At 39.5% G+C, this 19,481-nt stretch overlaps 1 protein-coding gene across 2 annotated transcripts in view; it reads right to left on the bottom strand.

Annotated features, from left to right (window-relative positions):
- The window catches only part of TBK1 (TANK binding kinase 1), a 43,755-nt gene that overhangs the window by 11,422 nt on the left and 12,852 nt on the right, over positions 1–19,481 (bottom strand). For both annotated transcript variants that reach the window (XM_025191416.1, XM_006035274.3), the window contains exons 6-13: positions 18,123–18,283; positions 15,254–15,364; positions 12,633–12,812; positions 11,285–11,481; positions 10,487–10,545; positions 8,333–8,424; positions 5,743–5,844; positions 1,721–1,799 (exon numbers count right to left, since the gene is read on the bottom strand). In XM_025191416.1, coding sequence (XP_025047201.1) covers positions 1,721–1,799; positions 5,743–5,844; positions 8,333–8,424; positions 10,487–10,545; positions 11,285–11,481; positions 12,633–12,812; positions 15,254–15,364; positions 18,123–18,283 — 981 coding nt within the window. The remainder of the gene's footprint in view (positions 1–1,720; positions 1,800–5,742; positions 5,845–8,332; positions 8,425–10,486; positions 10,546–11,284; positions 11,482–12,632; positions 12,813–15,253; positions 15,365–18,122; positions 18,284–19,481) is intronic.

The following is a 19,481-nucleotide window of genomic DNA, read 5'->3' as shown; positions in this document are numbered from 1 at the left end:
GGAAAAAAAGTTAGCTTGACTAGTGGAACATCAAGATCATTAACTGAACATCCAGACCATTCACTATGGAGTGTAAAGCAATTAGCAGGAATCAGGTAATGAGCACTAAAGTCGTTTGATTCTATTAGCACTGCCTGAATAGAAATGCCAATGCTATTGCCTGGCAGCTGGTTTTAAACTCTGGGTGGAGAAGAATTCAAAGTAGAATTGCAACACCCCACCATCCTCTGGATCTATCCCTGCAGGACTCTACTCCTCTCTCCATGCAGCTGCTGGAAGGAAGAGAGGAAAAGCAGCGGCAGAAAAACCTTGTATGGTGTTTAACCAAAGGAATCTATCTTGTGCCAAGCATTTTATTTTTTAATTCTTTTTCTGTAATCTGTTATTAAAATCTGCTTAAGTATCAAAATAACTAGGCGAGTGAGCATGACAAAGATAATGAATAACTAATCTCAGACAAGACAGAGTTAGTATGTCAACCTGACTGAAATTTCCTTCATGGCCTAGCACAGGCTATTATCTCTGTGGCCATACTGAACTACAAGGAGGCATTAAGGGCACAAGGAGAGCTGAAAGACCTATAGAACAGTGGATTCACAACACCTGGGCTGCGTGGGTGCAGCAAGGATGGTGGCTGATCAACTCCCCATCTTCCTCCATCTCCAAATGAAGGAGCCAGATTGCTGAGCATACACACACTGGCTCAAGCAGAAAAAGCAGTAGAGACACTTTACTATGGTACTGTGGATATGATTAGCTCTGTTGAAAGGCAGAGCTAATTAGCCTAAATGCAGCAACGTGGCAATCAGGTTTCACTGCTTCATTTCCTGGAACAGGCTGCCACCAAGAAATTCAAGTGTGGGGTTAGGATTGGGCTCTGATGATCAGGAGGGAGGGAGGCTGTAGAGCTGTGCATGGGGTGGAAGGCAGGGAGGGGCAAGGTGACTGTGAGCAGTAGGTGGGGGTGGATCAAAAAGGTTGAGAATCATTGCTCCAGGGCACTATGTATGGTTATGTGCCATACCTGTCCCTCCCATGAACTGCCCAAAGGATTCTATTGCTTATATTATTTATATATATTTATTATTTATACTCTGCAAAAAATCTGCTTTGTGCCTGATCATTATAAGCTATGCTAACATTTTTCATTCTTTCTTAGATTCATATCACTTACAGGAAATATATACATTAGCCACCTTCCATTTCTTATAATCCTGTCCTGGGAAAAACCTTAGGCTCTTCACTGGTTGATGTGCATTTCTGTTTACCTTCTCTTAAATTAAAGCATTGGGTAGATTGCAAAGGACATTGGTATTAAAGTATTTCATACATACATCAAGTTTGAAATTGTTCCAAGTGAAAGGCAACATAAATATCAGATATATTTAACTGGATTAAAAAATTATTGTAAAAAGAATTTGCTTAAAAGTTTCAGATAACAGTAAGGCCACACAAAAACAGCACTGGCCTGTGCTAATTGAGAGTATTGTACCATACCATACACGGTACCATACCATGCAGTACCATGCATTGTACTGGCCTGTGCTAATTGAGAGTATAGTTACCTTCATGAAATAACCACATTTCAATATAGGTATTTGGGAGAGCATGAAAACTTATACAAAACTCTAGAGGTTGCCTTAAGTAGAAATCGTGTGGCTGCACTTTCAGCCTTTTGTACAGTACTAGTTTTGAGCAGGGCTTGACTTTCGGCACTTACCCGCACCAGTTTAGTGTGTATGTCAGAAATCTCATCCATTTCTGTTGTTTCCAAATTGATTTGCAGTAGATTCTCATACCTGACCAGAAAAAAGTTAAACAAAACATAACATGATTACTGTGTGTAGAGTGATATTTAACAAACGAGTTAAATAATGCAGTTTGGGGATCATTTTATATGTAGGATTCTGAAGGAGAAGTTAATAAAAATAATATACCCATTCTTATTGAAAAGGGGCAGTTTAGCAGGGGGTGAAACATGAGATTATGTTTAACTTTGAGAAACAACATGAAAATTTTCCTAAGCAACAAGCCAAACATTTTAGTTTAGGAACAGGCTCTACACCTGTTTGGTCTCCAGATTTTGACTCAAATGCAAAAAACAACAGCAACTTGCAATCCTAACATTTCTGCTCTTCACTAAGTTACTTCTGCTGACAACTGAAAACTATCTGCTTTAAAGATATCAGTCTATTTTTTTAAATTTGCCAAGCAAAAAAAATCCTGTAAAAAAAAAAAAAAAAAAAAAAGTAGTTATAGACACATCAAGAACCAGTTCTCCAATGCACAGAGGCGTTTTCCTTTTGATATATATTAAAATAACTGAGCCACAATCAAATATTATAAATGGGTCTGGTAGCACTACTTAATATTATTAAGATCCCAAGACTATGACTTCACTTAGGACTTCGTCACAATTTAACCATTTGGATTAGATTTTTTTTTTTTATTCCAATAAAAACAGTACAGCAATTTCCAAAAATAACGCTGCTTACTCATGCATGCCTTAGCCACCTTTTGTTTGAGAAGTTCTAGCGTTCTCACACTTTGGAGCGAGGACTGGAAATTAGACAGAGGGGCCGCATCCACACGTGTGGACATTTGGTTCCCTGGGGACAACTAGCGATGGCACACCTTGTGCTGCCACTAGTTGTCCCTGGGGAACACCAATGCCACGCATGCTCTACTGTGCAGCAAGTTACCCCAGGTTGGGTAGGGGAGGCTGGGGCCAGAACTGGATTGGTCCTAGCAGCCTTACCTGGGGTCCTTCTGGAGTTTCAGCCATGGCAATCCTGCCATGTAAAGCCTGGCTGGCAACAGAATATGGCTCTGGCTGGTCAGGCTCCAGCTTTGGGTGGCATATGCTGCTGCCGCATGCGCCACTCCACTTTTTTCCCCCTGCGCATTTTTTTGGCCCCTGATGGATATCCAGGGGTCAAAAAAACGCTCTGCACTGCTCCCTTGCAATATAGAGAACAACTGAACATACAATATGAGGCGCTACAGACGTGTCTGTGGCACCACATACCACACAGCCATGCTCGTCTGGACATAGCCGGGGGTCTTTTGCCAGGCCTCTGAAAATTCTCTCAGCTGTGGTTAAGTTGGAAACAATTAAATTTGTATGCAGTTTTTCAGGTTACTTAAATAAATGGCTAAATTCTCTGATGGCTCTGTCCACACTAAGTCCAAGGCTGGGCAGGACTCTTCCTGCTACTCTGAGCTGCTGGGGCCACACATTTGTATTGGAGACAGGGAGCCTGTCTCTCCTGTGCTTTCAACCAGACCAAGTAGCCCAAATGAAGCCAGGCTATATGGATGACAAAGACATCAGAATCAAATAGAGGGGACAAGGTATGGACTTTTGGGGAGAAAGGTAGGGAGGATAGCCTGGGAGTGGAAAAAGATAATCTGAGGAGACTGACTGGCTGGAAAAAGAAATGGAGGAACTAATGGGGCAGGGAAGACGGATCTAATGAGAAGCCCCAGGAGTAGAAACCAGACTATGACAGGGACTGGTTAGAGATGACAGGGCAGAAAGGTGGTCAAAACTTGGGAGGAAAAGGACAGAAGAAGAATCTGTGGTCACTAAAGCCCACTCTCTTCCAGAGCAGCCTAGAACGAAACTGGAGATCCATTGTTCTGCTATCAGCAGACAGCTGTGAAACGTATAAAGTGCCTCATCCCAGCTACATCCACCCTAGAGGATGACCAGGGCCATCCTTAGTGGGTTGGTGAATTGGGGTGACTGCCCTGGGCCCTGTGGAGCTGGGCAGAGCATCTGCAGTGACTCCACGCTGCCACCGGCTTCATGTCTGGCTGCTCCGCCCCCCCCCCCCCGAATCTGGCACCTCCGGCTGCTCCCTCCACCAATTGCTGCCAAATCCGCTGCTGGCTTCCTCATGTCCGGAGGCGGGGCTGATTTGCCCCGAGTCCCACACCCTGCTCGGTTGCTCTGAGGATGACAACCTATTTTTGGTATCAGTTACTCTACAAAATGGCAGAATCTATGTAACAACATGTAAAGTCTCCAATCCTGCTAACATGCAGAGATACCTGTAAGATTCCACACGTTGCAGGGTTTTTTCCTTTTACAAGAAACCTGGGAAATCTCACAAACACAACATTACATTAAAACAGCCATTATTAAGATTGTAAAGTCAAGCAACTGATTGGTTAGGAAATGACAACATTAAGAATGGTTGTTATCTTCCTTGGCCCCTCTTACGCTTTGTCACGTAGTCTTTAATAGCACGATAACATATTATGTTTCTCTAGGACTCTTGCGCCTCATTCAGTGCTCAGGATAAAACTACTGTGGAGATGAACCAGAGCTGTATAGAAAAGGAGACTGTTTGTTGGATCCTTGCCTCATTTGTCACAGAAGCTAGAAGATATGTAGTAAATGAGGTGAGAATTAGAACAGGGATGGTCTGATGATTAAGGGAGTTTAGTGCTTTTTGTCTCTGCAAAAAGACGAGTCCTGTAAATCAGAACTTTCACAGCCATATTTCTCATTTTTCTTGTACCTTACTAGAGAGCTTGGGGTCTGATTTGCAGAAATTATAAAGACAACTGCAATAAAGTGAGTAGTAGTTGCACTCTGAACCTGTAAATTCTATATAATACTAAGTACTGTGAAATATCAGGTCCTTGGTATCTCAAATGCTTTTGATCTTAGTCTCTCTGGGGAGAATACAAAATAAGAATATTATCCTTCCATCTCAAATAGGTGGTGCTAATTAACATTTGTGAAGCACTCAGATTCTCTAGTGATAAGTGTCATGTAAGTCCAATAGGAAATTAATTTGGTTTTCAGAGCAAGATCAGAATACCTAGCCTAGGGCCACCCACTGAACAAAAAGAAGAAAAATACTGAAAAGCTGATCATTAAGTGTATGCTGCATTAGCCAAGGGTCCTGTGGGAAACTATAAGAAGCAGATTCATAAGGGGATGGCAGATTATGATTCTGCAAACAACCGTATTCTGATATTTTCTCATGATTTACACACTTGATTTTGCAATCTTAATGATGTTGTTCTAATGCAGTTTTTGTTTGTAATATTTCTAGAAATATTATATTCAATCATATGTGAGAGGCAAGGATTTCGGTGCGTAAAATCTTACCAACTGCAGGGATGGAAGAGACTGAAGTCAGACCTGAAGAAGAATGTATAAATTTAAAAGCTTGTCTAAATCTATCCAATCCATGTCATGCAGCTGGTCGAATAAAAGATCTCATCCACAAATATCCTTGCTTCTCATATTTTTCCTGGCTACAATAAGACTCCAACACTACCAAAATTAGTCATCTATTTTAATTTTAAAACCTCTTTGCAACAGGGAGCTAAGATTTTTAACAATTTGTTTTACTGCTCTTTATTCTTCCTTAAAATATTGGACAAGCTTAGTGGCTAATGCATTACTGCAAGTAACCAAATGCTTTGTCCTGCTTTTACAGTAACTCCTTAAGCAAATGGTACATCTTGACTGACAGAGAAGAGAGAGCAAACTACAAAACAGTGGTTTTTTCCACTACCTTAAGTAGCAACAATCACTGGCAGGTCCAAGCCACTGCTGAGGCTACATCACAACCAACTGTAATACAATTCTAATTAAAGCATCATTAATTTGCTGTGGGAGAAAATGTAAATATAGTTATCTTTAAATACAACAGCCATTGAAGAAAATAACAACAGCAGGCAGTTTCAACCACAGTGTAATATAAGACATCTACTCACATTTTTCCAGCCCTTTCAACATTTCTGTTGCAGAAATCCAGCTTAATCTCAACCTCTGTCTTCTTGTGCAACATTGCATTGTAATCTTCTTTGATTATTTCACTGGAAAGCATAGCATTCATCTATCAAACACAGTTTTCACTTCTTTTGTTGCATAAGTTCGTAATAATAGCTCCTAGTGGAGAACAACCTCTCTAAGATTTCACATTATGTCATAAAATGACATTCCAAACTTTGGGAAGATATTACTAATGCAAGGGCTAGATCCATACAGGACTTAAAGATCTACAAGTCAGGCACCACAATAAATAATTTTTAAAGAACCTGGCTCCCAGAGTGAAGTCCAGATCCCAAAGAGTCAGGTGTCTGGGTGTCACACACATGACCCAGAGGCAAGATCCAGGCAACAGAGTTGTATCATCTGGCCCCTGAAGCTGCCCTGTGGGTCTCAAAAGTGAACTGCAGACAGCATGCAGATGGGCCATGTTTCACATTCCTGTTGCACATTCCAATTTGCATCCGGGTGCAGCTGCCATGAGCAGCACAGCCTTGGAACAGAAGTGGCCACTCTGGGGCGCTGGGGTCCAGGGTCAACACCAGCTGGAGCAGGACCATGCCATATACAGCAACCACTCCAGGTCCAGAATACAGGGCCAGACTGTGGATCCAGTCTAGCCCACAGACTTGCCCCATGTCATGCATCTGGCCACAGTGCCCTTACCCACAAGGCCAGATGAGTTGGACGTTGCTGCCTTATGAAGTGCATGAAGAGAGTTAGGGGTCTCTGAATGGTAATCCAAGGAAACAATGCTGAGAAAGCAGCCACCTAGAGCTAGCCAATAGGAAATGTTAAGCACAGGAGTTATAATCCTGTCCTTCTCCAGCACCTAAGTCAGGGTTGCAGGCAGGCACTTCCAACCACTTGGGATTCAGGGCCCCAAATTCTCTAATGACGGTAAATGTCTATTGAGGTGCACTGATACATCGGTCCCATATCAGATCAGCACTGATATAAGGAAAATTGACAGTATTGGCAATCAACTTTTTTTGGCTGATGTGGCCAATAATGTCGCTGATAAATGCCACGTGCATGCGCGCAACTGCAGCCCAGCATTCAGGCGGCCAGGAGCGCAGCCCAGCAGCATGGAGAGCAGTGTTGGACTGGTAAGTCTGTTGTGTTGGAAGGAGTGGGGGGAAATCAATCGAAGTCCCCACAGTGAGGGAGGGAGTGGGGCTGGGGCAGGAACTGCACAGCAGGGGCGCAGAGCAGAGCTGCAAACAGCTTGTCTGGGTGGCACAGGAGCTCCCACACCTATGCATACCTCGGGAAGGCATGGAGGATATGTGCCCCTGGATCTGAGCATGGGGCGAGGGCGGGCTGCCACTGCGAGCTGGGACTGGGGCTGTGCCAAGCTCTTCCTGTTGTGCAGGGCTGGGCTGAGCTGGGCTTGAGGCAGGCGGTGGTAGCACTGCTATGTCGAATTCTGGGGTGGCTGCAGCCCCCTCCAGTAGCCCCTACTACCAGCGCTGCCACCGCCTGTTCTGAGCGCAGCCCAGCCCAACCCCCCTGCCAGAAAGAGCCCAGCACAGCCCCGGCCCCAGCCTGCAGCACCAGCCTGCCCTTGCCCAGTGCATGGATCCAGGGGCATGCGCCCCCCCGGGGTGTGCGTAGTGCTGGGAGCCACACCTCCCCTCCCCTTGTGCCCTAGACAAGCTGCTCGCAGCTCCGTCCCATGCCCCACCTTGCCCGTGCCACGCCTGCCCCTGCCCCACTCCCTCCCTCACTGTGGGGCCCTCTATCTGCCCCCCCATGCCTCTTCCATGTCCCCACAACAGACTTACCAGCTGGATGCTGGTCTCAATGCTGCAGGGCTGTATATTGGCAAACACATCGGTATCAGCTGATAGGCTCATTAAAAATTGGCCACCGGTATAGGTCCAAAAAATCTCTATCGGTGCATTCCTACATGTCTATATCTATTCTTTTAAAGTACTGAATAGGACTTACCATTTTGTTATATAACAAAGCCAGAGGGAAGGAGGGTGGTATCCAGCCTCTAACCTGCCCTAAACTTGCATCTCCCTCCTTTCCAGGAGAGCGCCCTAATCATTGTTACAAGCTCAACTCTCCACCCCTCCTGCAGTTGTTTTACCATGCAGAAAGGAACACAGGATTTAGGGGGGCAAAATGTGAGTAAGCAAAAGGGAGAATGACTCCACAGCTTAAGACACAGGCAAGCAAGAGGATCAATACTGGGTCCTAGTCCCTGAGCCCAAGATTGTTTCTCTAATTAACATTTAATGATCATTGCATCTGGCCAGCCCTGCCATCAGCACCCTCCCCTTCCCCATCTGGAAGGGGGTACACTCCTTAAAAAAGGTTGAAACCCTGGCCTAAACTATGCACCAGCCATGCTCCTTCCTGGATTCTCTCCTGTCACCAGTGAATCTTGCATTCTTTGCTGCATAGGATAGGCCTAAATTCACTTGATACTCCCCTGCCTGAAGGGTGATCTGGCAGCTATGGGCAACCCAATCAAGTCTGGCAAAGAAACCATGCTTGGCAACATTAAGTCAAACAGTCACTTACATTAGCCACCTTATTCCTTTTCGCATCAATTCCTGGTAAAGCAACAAAGCACTGGCAATTCTAGAGGCATAGCATACAACACCTGTTACTGCCTGTTTGAAAAATAAAAATATAAGTACTAACTCAGCATTCACAACTTTGCAATTTAAGTCAGTGGATCATAATAAAATAACAATGGATAACACTTGAAAAAATTATAACATGAAGTTGGTAGCACAATATTTGCCAGTAAATTGGTGGAGAAATAACAATTTAATCATTATATTAGTTAAAGTGATAATGGCTTTTCCAAACGCTTTGTTAGGGACAAGAAAAAGTCTACCATAACCAAGAATTGACACCACTTTTCTTGGGGTTCAGATTTAATTTTCTGGAAAGTTACAAGTTAATTTATTCAGCAGTTTAACAATCCAGAAAATGATAAAATACTACATTTTCAAAATTGTAGGCCTAGGCTCCTATGTTTTTGCTACCACCCAGTCCTGCTTACAGGCTGTTGGGTTTTTTTTAAATTCCACAAAGAGGCTAATTTAAAACATGTTTAACAGAAAAAGTTAAAGTTAATGTTAGCAGTCATAACTTTCTAGTTTTATCAAGGATAATAAATTGATACAATTTCAAGTGTCAGCACTAAAATATTAAGAGATTTTCAGGGGAAATTACTTGACTGTTCCCCTTCCTGAATACTTTGAGAGATACAAAGAGACAGCTTTCTGTGTGCAAATTAAGCAGACACCCTATAAAGCAATTATCTGTGACGTCAATAGGAGATACCTGCATGCAACAGGCACAGAACAAGGACCAAAAGGAGAGTTGCCACTACCTTTCTCTTATGAAGTTTCTGTCTAAGGTGGAGAGTCTCAGAAACTCTACAGGAGAGAAATCCATTCTCCACAGAAAAGGGAACTCTTATTTTGGTCTTAAGTTGATTATCATCACAGGAAAGGACACTACCTACAATACTTTTTGGCTAACCTTGTGTATATATTCCTTGCAGCCATACATAAACACTTAAGCACTGAATTATGTACTTATATATTTCTGGAGGAATTTAATTTTTATTCTGAATATTTATTCTATAAACAAAGATCAGAGCTTTTCAGATTAACAATTTCAACTGAAGTTATACAACGTTTAGGGAATTCTTAGAATTCAGTTTGTGTAAGAGCTACATAATTTAATGAAATAACCTTAACTTCCAGTTATTTTTATTTCATTTGGCATACCAGACTACTAAAGACCATCACCTCAATGGATCTCTCTCAAACATTCACTTATTATGGTATGGTATGCCAAATGAAATAACCTTAACTTCCAGTTATTTTTATTATATTCTAAAATATATATAAAATAAATTGCAGCATAAATGTATTAAAAACAGAGGTGGTTTGTAGGGACACATTTTCCCCCAACATTAATGAACACAAATAGTGTAATTCCATTATAGATATCTATTTATAAAATCTTGGCTTTTTTTTTTTTTTTTTTTTTTTTAAGACAAAAGGCCTATTGATTTCAATGGGAATTTTGTTTGAACAACAAATTATAGATTTGGTCCTTACTTTATAAAGCACTGTAATTTTCCTCTAAGAAAAAAGTCAAAACAAAGATCACTAGTAATAATGATACACAGCACTTATAAACTGGTAATGCTTTTCTCCTTCAAAGCATGTAACTATGGCCATAGGGGACATGACTAGGAACAATGGCCTCCAACTTCAGCAGAGAAAATTTAGGTTGGAGATTAGGAGGAACTTTCAGACTAACAGGGTGATCAAGCCTTGGAACAGGCCACTTAGACAAATTGTGGAATCTCCATCCTTGCAAATCTGAAGAGCATGTTGGACAGACACTTGGCTGGGATGATTTAGTCAGGGATGATTCTGCCTTAAGCAGATGGCTGGACTACATGGGGTCCCTTCCAGAACTACTTTCCTATGATAGAAAAATATCTTGTTTTAATTTAATACAGTACTGAATGACAGAAGAAAAAAATATTTTCCTGTCAACTAATGCCATCATTAACACTTATAAAAAGAATGCCCACTGCAAAAACCAAATCAGTAATACCTACTGATATTATTCATATTGTCATTAGATATCTTTAGTTTATTTGAGATAGTAATTTAATTCCAGTTCTAATTACATACTCACTTTAGCCATACTGGCATCACCATCTAAGTCATACCGTGGAGGTACTTTAGGAAGTAAAACTGTAATACATAAGCAGTGAAAATGTATTAATTCCATAATATGCATTAAGTCTTTAACTCAACAGTAAATACAAAATACATATTGTGTTCAAGAAATCTTTCTTTTGTGAGTTTAGTAAAACTGAAGTGTCTCAGAGAAGGAAGCAGGAAATACAAATTACCTTTCCCAATCTCTACCATCTAAAATTTAAATAAAAATTACTTTTGATAGCAAATAACAAGGACTAAACATTGGAAAAATACTTGAATTACCAAATATTCTTTAAAAACTAGAAAAAAGATACAGGATTTCAAGCATCATTTTGAAAATCCTTTAAATTTTTTTTATATGATATACTTTAAAGAAGAATTTTAGAATTCCATGCATAACAAAAATTCCTCACTACAAAATCTGCTTGGTAACAGGACATTTTTTGGTGGAGCATGAGATTTCAAAATCCACTTTCAGGTATTTCAATAAACGGCCTCATTTGTCAAAATGCTTAGTAGCCAGCAACATGTAGTGATATCAAGAGAATGCTTTGGATGCCCAGCAGTTTTGAAAACTCAGGCCTCTTAGTATGCACATGCTGAAATGTGAATTTAGGAACATAAATTTAGGCTCCTATTTTTGAAATTCTAAAATTCAAGTTTTCCATTCAGATGTCAAAAATAATAAGTAATTAAAACTATTTTAAAAGAAAAAACTAAACATAGTTTTCAGGTAATTACATAACAGACAGAAAAGATTTCAATCTACCTGCTTCATAGATTAATCCTACGGTATTCACAGACTCCCTGCTTACAACAAATATGGGATTTTCTTCAGTGGTTCTGGGGAAGTGCTGTGCCAATCTGCCAGGATCTAACACTAAACGGCGACCTTCAAAGATCAGTTCTTGATTCTGAGAAATTATTTTTGTCTGTTTGTAGACCAATTCATGAAATATAGCAGCTCTGTAAGAAACACACTTATGGAATAAATGATATTCACTAAAACGCAATGGGTTAAACCTAATTTTATGTAAAAATAAATAAAACAAATAATTAAATAGGGCTAAGCAACCACACGTCAATTTTATAGGTTTATAGGTTAGGAGCACGCACATAGGCAGTTACCATGGATCAGATGACATATGGGAAATCCCCACATCTCTTCTACCTCAAAATAATCTGTTGGTATGTCCATACTCTGAGAGTACTTTACTGCCAGGCCTCTCTCTTTTAAATCAAGACATACCACAAAAGCCTCTAATGCGAGTCACAGTGGCAGGCACAAGAAGAGAGGTGGTCTCTCAAGTAGTTAAGTGACAATCTATTTAGAGATTTTTTTTCCAGGAAAAAAATCATTATGACATCCAGAACCTGAGATACATACTTTGTATTGTACACTTACAAATATTATTTGCTGTCCAATCCCTTCAATTCATAGTATACCAAGAGATTCATTTAAGAAACAGATGGAGCTATAGTCAGAGAAGAGCTAATTTGACCATTTTGTATTCATTTACATGAAAACATGCAATGAAATAAATCATTTTCAGAAATTTTACACAATTTAAAAAAGTTAGATTATAAGCTTTTCACAAGAGGACTGACTTCACTTTAGCTCTGATGGTACCAATATTTTGTGGGCACTTAAAATGGTAGCCCATATTCAAATAGCACTGGGAAGTAAATTAAAAGAGAGAGAGAAAAACTTCCAAAGTGTAAATGGTGAAGCATTCAAAGAGTTCTTTTGGAAGCATATCACTTGGACTTGGATGTCTTTACCAAACGAATCACAGATAATAATAAAAGAACAAAATGGGAAGGACCAAGAACAAAAATCACCATGTAAATGTATAAACATCACATAGGCAGACAAGGTTCCTTGGGTGAATTTGATATCTTTTATTAGACACATCACATATGCATTCATAGAAATATTACTTGACATATGAGGGCTTTATAGGTTTGTAGCGTAAAATAGCATTTTCACACATTTCCCTTCTGGTTGCACAAATGTCATGTGAAATTACTGAATTTGTTATACTGGTTATCTGAGCTCCCAGTATTCTATGCTTGGAGGAGACTGAAGTGGAAATAACGAAGAGAAGACTACTTACGTATTGTAGCTGTGAATATAAATTTTGTGTAAGGACATTTGCTGTAGTGAGAAGATATGAATTATTATTCGGTGGAGTATGTCACTTGTCTCTGCAAAAAACTGGTCAAATCCCCAGCATTTCTCTTGATCTGCTTCAAGAATATTTGCAAGAACAGGTGTGAGCAGTACTTGTAGGCCCCTGCAGTTGCATAAAAAAAAACAGCACCATTTAGAACATTTCACCTCCTGACACTGCAGTAAGTTTTTTTCTGGACATGCCATAAGTAAGCCATTTTTGGGGACTCTGAGAAATTCTACCCACTTCTTCTCCTTTACTGTTTGACAGCTTCCTTCAACAATACTGTCTACTCTTTTTCTGACTACAAACTCTTTATGCTAAATCCACTTTTCTCAGATCTGAGTACCAAATATTTTGCCTTTGGTATTTGGAATAACAGTAACAGGCAGCTCAGGAAGTTTATAGTGCTTGCTACTCTGGCCAGAGGCAACCTAATCTTGTATTTGTCCTTAGGAGCACAGGACTAGAAAGTGCATCTTGAGTCACTGAGCTGTCACCATCTTGCACAGACACACACAAGCATAAGTATGTATAATATATGCTGAGTACGTACACAGATCAAAGCAGAATCTAGTAGGCAGTCACCATAAGTGAAATTTTCAAGGGCTGGAAGGGCTTAGAAATACAAGACCATTTAGCAAATAGATGCTGTGCTGAAGTAATTTAGGGCCTTTAAAAATTTTCAACCTGTATTATATGTACACACACTATTATTTTTTTATGTAATATGTCCTTAACATATAGGTTTTGACTTGATATACCGACTGAGATTAATATTTTTAAAAATGTGTTTATCTTTAACAGAATAGATTTAAAAAAATCTAATTTAATTCATGAGAAACAACTAGTTCTCTCCTCCTAGATGTACTACATTTTTTTCAAAATTTTATGAGAGAATTACAACCCCAACTCTGAAACACTTGGTGGTCAAAGCCTTAACTGCCCCAAAGGCTAAAAATAAAATTGTGTTAGTATTGAAATCCAAATCCCAACCTACATTTAAATGCAATATGGACATCAACTTAAAAAAAATGTACTTGAAAATTGTTTTCATTTATCAACCTAACAACTAAACAAATGTTACAAGGGAAAGCTTGCATGAAAAAATATTCCTCCTTTTCTCCCTATTTGTTTTCTTTACCCATTCCACAGATGCTGTGAATTCGTTATAATCAAAGACATTACCCTGCTTAATGCATTTTTCCATACAAATATACAATGCATATAAATACATTTGCAAATCCCACCAAAAGCGACACAGTGGACATATTAATAGCTAATAGTTTCTATATGTTACAGCTAGTTCAAAATCAGGGTATTTTTCTCTTCTATTTATGTACGTTTTAAAATTGATATAAAGGAAAAGCTTATTTGTTTAGGCACAGCAGTGAATTAAAAGGTTACTACAAAATTTAGAGAAAATTATGTGAACTCTACAATTAAATCTTTCTAAATGAGGAAAATGGAATTAGATAAGACCACCAGAGATGTTAACTCCATGAATTAAAGGGAATGTACAAATTACACTTTTGTTTACAATGAATCTCTAGAACAACATTTTTTCCAATTACTCCAAGACAGAAAACTAACTTCAGATAGGAAATTAGGCTTTCACTTAGCAAGGTACATGTGCATAAACTTTAAACATGTGAGTAATCATTATGACTTAAATAAAACAAGTAAATGAGCCAAAAAAGTTTTTATCCCATTTACTACACTGAAGTCAATGCAAACACTCGCATTCTTCAATTTGTGTGTGCACTTGTGTACCTTGTTGACATGGGACATTCATTTGTAAATTTGTAATCTGAAAGCAGATTGTTCTGACCTAATTCTTATCAGTTTCTCCTTTAACTTTTGGCTGTAATGTGTATGCCTACACCAGTTTCATGACTACTGCAGTTGGGGAATATGAAAGGGGAGAGTGAATGTGCATGCGTAGGTTATAATTTTTTTGCCATGTACTGGTGTTCTTAAATATATATTGCATTATTACATGTGTACCAATAAGTAGAAAAGTTTTAATAACATTCTAGGGGGAATCAGCACTAAAAATATTACATGAAAGGTAATGCTGGTAATGCTAGCTGTTTCCTGGAGTAATTTATTTATCTTTAAAATAACTTTTCCCCCCATTTAAATCCTGCATATTGTTTCTAGCTCTTTGGCTCTCTGCTTTATTATTCAAGCAGAAAGATGTAAATCAAGTCAGAGCTTTAGATGAACAACAGTATGTTCAAGCTAAATGGCAGCCTCTTCTCTGGTGAGGAAGCTAATACCTCTCTCCCTCTATACAGGCAAGCTCTTGGCTATACTACTCCTTTCCAGCATGCTCAAGTGCTCCTTTGTACATGAGCAGCCACTGAAACATTTGGATGGATGTAAGCAATTTATATCCTATGAGCTGATAAAAGAACATTTTATAGCCTTGCTATAAAAATTCAAAAAACTGTAAGACCCAGAGTTCCTGTGTTGCACAGTTCCTATTTTGAGAAGATGAAGGAAAGACTCCTCCTGGTAGCAGTGAAACATTTGGTTAGAAATGAAGCTCAAAAACTTACTTAGAAAGACTACAGGAAATAGGCATCTCCCAACTCCACTCGATTGGTCCATTTTCTGCTTTCTGCACTCCGGAAACAGCACCAGAAGGCTTTCCAGTGATAATTTTATACCTGTGGTATAAAAATAATACACAATCCTTAATTACTCCTCTCCAAACATCGGTCAAGTAAGCTAAGCCTCTAATGAATTACTGTAAAGAAAAACTGCAGAACTCATGTAAGACTTAAGTCTCTAACTCGGTGGCAGTGCAAGTCAGTGCCTGAGGGTGTTTATAGACATGGCAGGGACACTTTAATTAGTGCAGCTCTGAGAGCTGTGCTATTTAAAAGGCACTCAGAACATCATGTGCATCAGAGTCCCTGCACTGAAAAATGGTGGCGGGACACTATGAACTAAAGCTCATCGAACGACCTTTAGTTTGAAGTGCCCCGCAGCCATTTTTCAGTGCTGGGATGCTGATCCACGTGAGACTGAAGTCTGCTGGAGCGTAGTAATTACCACACTCCAGCAGAATCAATTAATTACAGTGCGTCAGAGCAGCCTCCCTGCACATGTATAGGAGCCCTTGGTTCCAGGCTGGCAGAGAAGGAATGGTGTTGAAACAATACTTTCAGCACTGAATGAAATGAAACACATAATATTCTTGTACTAGAAGAGCTCCTGTTGGTAACTTAGGACTGAGAAGTATTTGGGGAATTCAGGACCTTGATAGAAAAATGTAAAGCTCTCTTAAGGAAGCGAAGTCATTTTAAGTCAGCACATTACAGGCATTTATTGTAATGGCCTTGCAGGGTTCCAAAGGAAGAGGTAATATTATACTAATAAAAAACTGCTCATTTGGATAAAAAGAATACCTCTTGCTTCTGAGAGGTCACAGTAACTATAAAATAGCCAATACATTTATACACATTTTTTTCAATTCCAAGTAGAAAGTATGAAAGTAAAGGGAGGAGTTTCCTTAAACTGCACGCAGTTCTATGGAAAAGAAAGGAAAAGGAAATTTAAAGAGCAAACTGACATCAGAAACAATTTTACCTGTCAAGGTTGGCCTAAAAAAAACAAACCAAAAAAACCAACCAACCACAGTATATGCATAGAAAGACTGTATATATTTCAATTATGCAGCTATAAAAATGTTATTGCTTAATTGCTGATTTTTAAGTTGGAGTTAACTACATGTAAATGAATATAAAATTATCATTTTAAAATATAGTAAGTCTAACTCCAATTTATTCCTAAAATCATATGCCAAGCAGGGGAGAGGCAAGAAGACACATTGTCTTCCCTGCATCAGAAGCCTTACAACTTGTTGAATGCCCCAAATAGCTCCTACGTTTTCTTGAATACCAGAAGTCCCATTTGTCCTCTCCCCAGGTGCCCTAAATTCCATCTTTATTTAACATCTTCAAAACGGAAGCTATCTGTTGTTGGAAAGACTGGTTGCTTAACCTTCCCTACACTAACTGTGATTTTCTGAGATATGCTTTCCCCACTGATACCTCACTGGGTGCAGTCAGCCAGTCTCATTCCTTTTGAATAGCAGTATGTGCTGTGGCCAGCTGCACCCCTAATGCTCTGCAGGTTACTGGAGCAAAGGCTATAAGGGAAAAAAGAATTGCCATTCAATTTAATTGCCAGCAAGAATCCCAGACATAGGGATTTGAACTGGTAGGAGTAAAGGGCAGATCATGGAATGTGTCTGAACCTATTTCTTTGGAAAGGGAAATCAGATACAGAACAATCAAATAATATTTCCTGGAATAGGATTCAGACTCCAGAAGGGTCAGTATAGCTAGAGTTGTTAGGCATATAGGTTGGTGCCAGGATAGTCAATGACTGAAGACACTTAATTTCCATCTGTGGTCTTTAAAGAGTTCCTCCCTGTATTCTCACTGCACTATTTTGTGCAAAGCCTAAGCATGAGAATAAGAATGAACAAACTCCATCCATTCAGAGTGCAGCTGTCTGCAGTGCTGGATTTGCAAATTAAGACAGGAGCTGACTAAACCCTGGAAATATCATCTCTGATGCTTCATTAGAACAAACTCCAGAGCTACAGAAAATTTAACAAGTATTAAAAATGACTGTTATGGAATATCCAGTGCTGACACGTGTTGGGTCTAGGAGGTTGCACCGAAGATGGCACCACGGGCATCTTGGCTACCTATACCTATGCTGATTTGCATTCTAATTAGAATGTATCAAAGCAGACTCGTTTAATCGAGTCTGCTTCGCGTCCCAATTGGAATGCTCCAGCATGAGTTCACAGTCATGTAAATAAGCCCCTGCACATTTAAAAATGGCCACTAGGGCACTATCTAACCCTTGTCCAATGAAGTTTAGATAAAGCACCTGTCACCATTTTTAAATCTGCAGAGGATTAATACACACGATGGTGAGGTGTTTTAATTAGAGTGGCTCTCTGAGAATTGCTCCAATTAAAATGCCCTCTCACCCCCACCCGCAAGTGCATGTATAGGCAGTCCCTGATTCTTATGAAATGAAGTAGCCTCAGTTGAAGTTTGATCTTTGGTCCTCAGGAAGAGAACTGCAGATTTGAAAAGAAAAGCCATCAGTGAGGTTTTGAGACTAAAAATATTTTGTGCAGTGCAAAATATACTAAATATCAAAATAAATTATACTTGGGCTAGGGGATAGGAAAGACAGCATTGAAGGAATGAGACAGAAAAGCAGTGTCATAAATTTCTGGAGATTCTGCACAAAATTTTAGGTCCTAGTGTGTCATACATTAAACCTTACTAAATATTAAATTTGTATTTCAGGGAATATTATAAACAAAATATTGCTTGTTCTTTATTGGCATACTTAATTTATGAAGAGACACAATTCTCCCTCTAAATTACCTACATCACTTCCTTGTTTCTGCGAGGTCCTTCAAAAGGTCGGAATGGTAAACTCCCTGTTGCAGCATGGTAAAATGTCACCCCTATGCTCCATAGATCAACTGTTGCTCTGTATTTTTTCTGATGTTCTTTCCTTAACACAGCTCGCTCATACATATCAGGATGCTTGAGAGAAAAATAGGTAAAATAACTGAGAATTAATTGCTCTGTGAGTAATTATAACGCACTGATATCCAAACCACCAGCCATAACAGGACCATTCTAAGCACCTCTTTCATCAAAAAAGAAAGTTAGTTCGTGAGGCTGAATGTACATAAGCTTTTCAGTACAAGCACTACAAAAATGTTCAGTAAACACCAGCAGCTGTATAGCAGCTCTCTATTATACAGAAAATTAGCAAAGAAAATTCAAATTAAATTCCAGTTTATGGGATGAAAGCAAAACAAAAGGAGAGAAACACTAGGAAAATTAATATTTCTTCTAAAAAATGCATTGAGCAGAGACACAGAAAAAGAGGGCTTTAAGAACATTTATTACAGCACTAGCATTCAATGAGGTCATGTGAACTGGAAAAGATGAAACAATTTTCTTTTTTACCTTTCTGCAAAAATACATTTCCTTTCACTAAACTGATCTCCCTACTGTTTGGAATGTAATGGCCATGCACAGATAATTCCCAATTGTAAGCAACTTCCTCTTGGTTTTTTCAATATAAATATTAGTCAGGTAAATCTCAGTGATACCTGGGCATTACCAAACAGTGCAAGAGAACATTTAAAATATACAGATACTCAGAGGAAAGGGAATTTTAAATATACTGTATTTACTTGAATACAAGGCAAACCCAATAATTATATTCTACATATAAAAAAAAAAGTTACAATTTTCCAGGTGTAGCATCTAGTTATTTAAGTGTTGTCTCAAATTTATTGCCTTCCCACTGCTACAGCAGGGAAAATAGTGGTTGATGGGGAGTCAGATGGACCCCTTGCTCTCTGCCCCCCAACTTCTTCCCCCTGCAGCCTTCCTGCCCCCTCCCCCCTTACTGTCAGATCCTGCTCAGGTTCTGCTCCTTCCCCAAGCACAATGTGGAAGTGGGGAAGGAACAGAGAAGAGAACAGAAACTGCAGAGGGGAAGAGGAGACTGCTGTGGCCTGACTCTGTGCCCAACCCTGACCACTGCAAATTTCAGCACAGGTACTCTATAAACACACTTTTAAGCAGCACTTCTGTACCTACTTGTATGTAGTACAAACTGTGCATGACATCAGTCCAGAATCAAAAGGCATGACATATCATATAGTTCATTGGGCTGGGCCCCAGGAGAGTCAACAGTGTTTCTGAGCATGGTGATCCTACAGTC

The sequence above is a fragment of the Alligator sinensis genome, unplaced genomic scaffold (genome assembly GCF_000455745.1).
Source record: "Alligator sinensis unplaced genomic scaffold, ASM45574v1 scaffold713_1, whole genome shotgun sequence".
In the NCBI taxonomy this organism is placed as follows: Eukaryota; Metazoa; Chordata; order Crocodylia; family Alligatoridae; genus Alligator; species Alligator sinensis.
Note: the sequence above shows the minus strand (reverse complement) of the source record. Positions and strands in the feature narration are given on the sequence as shown.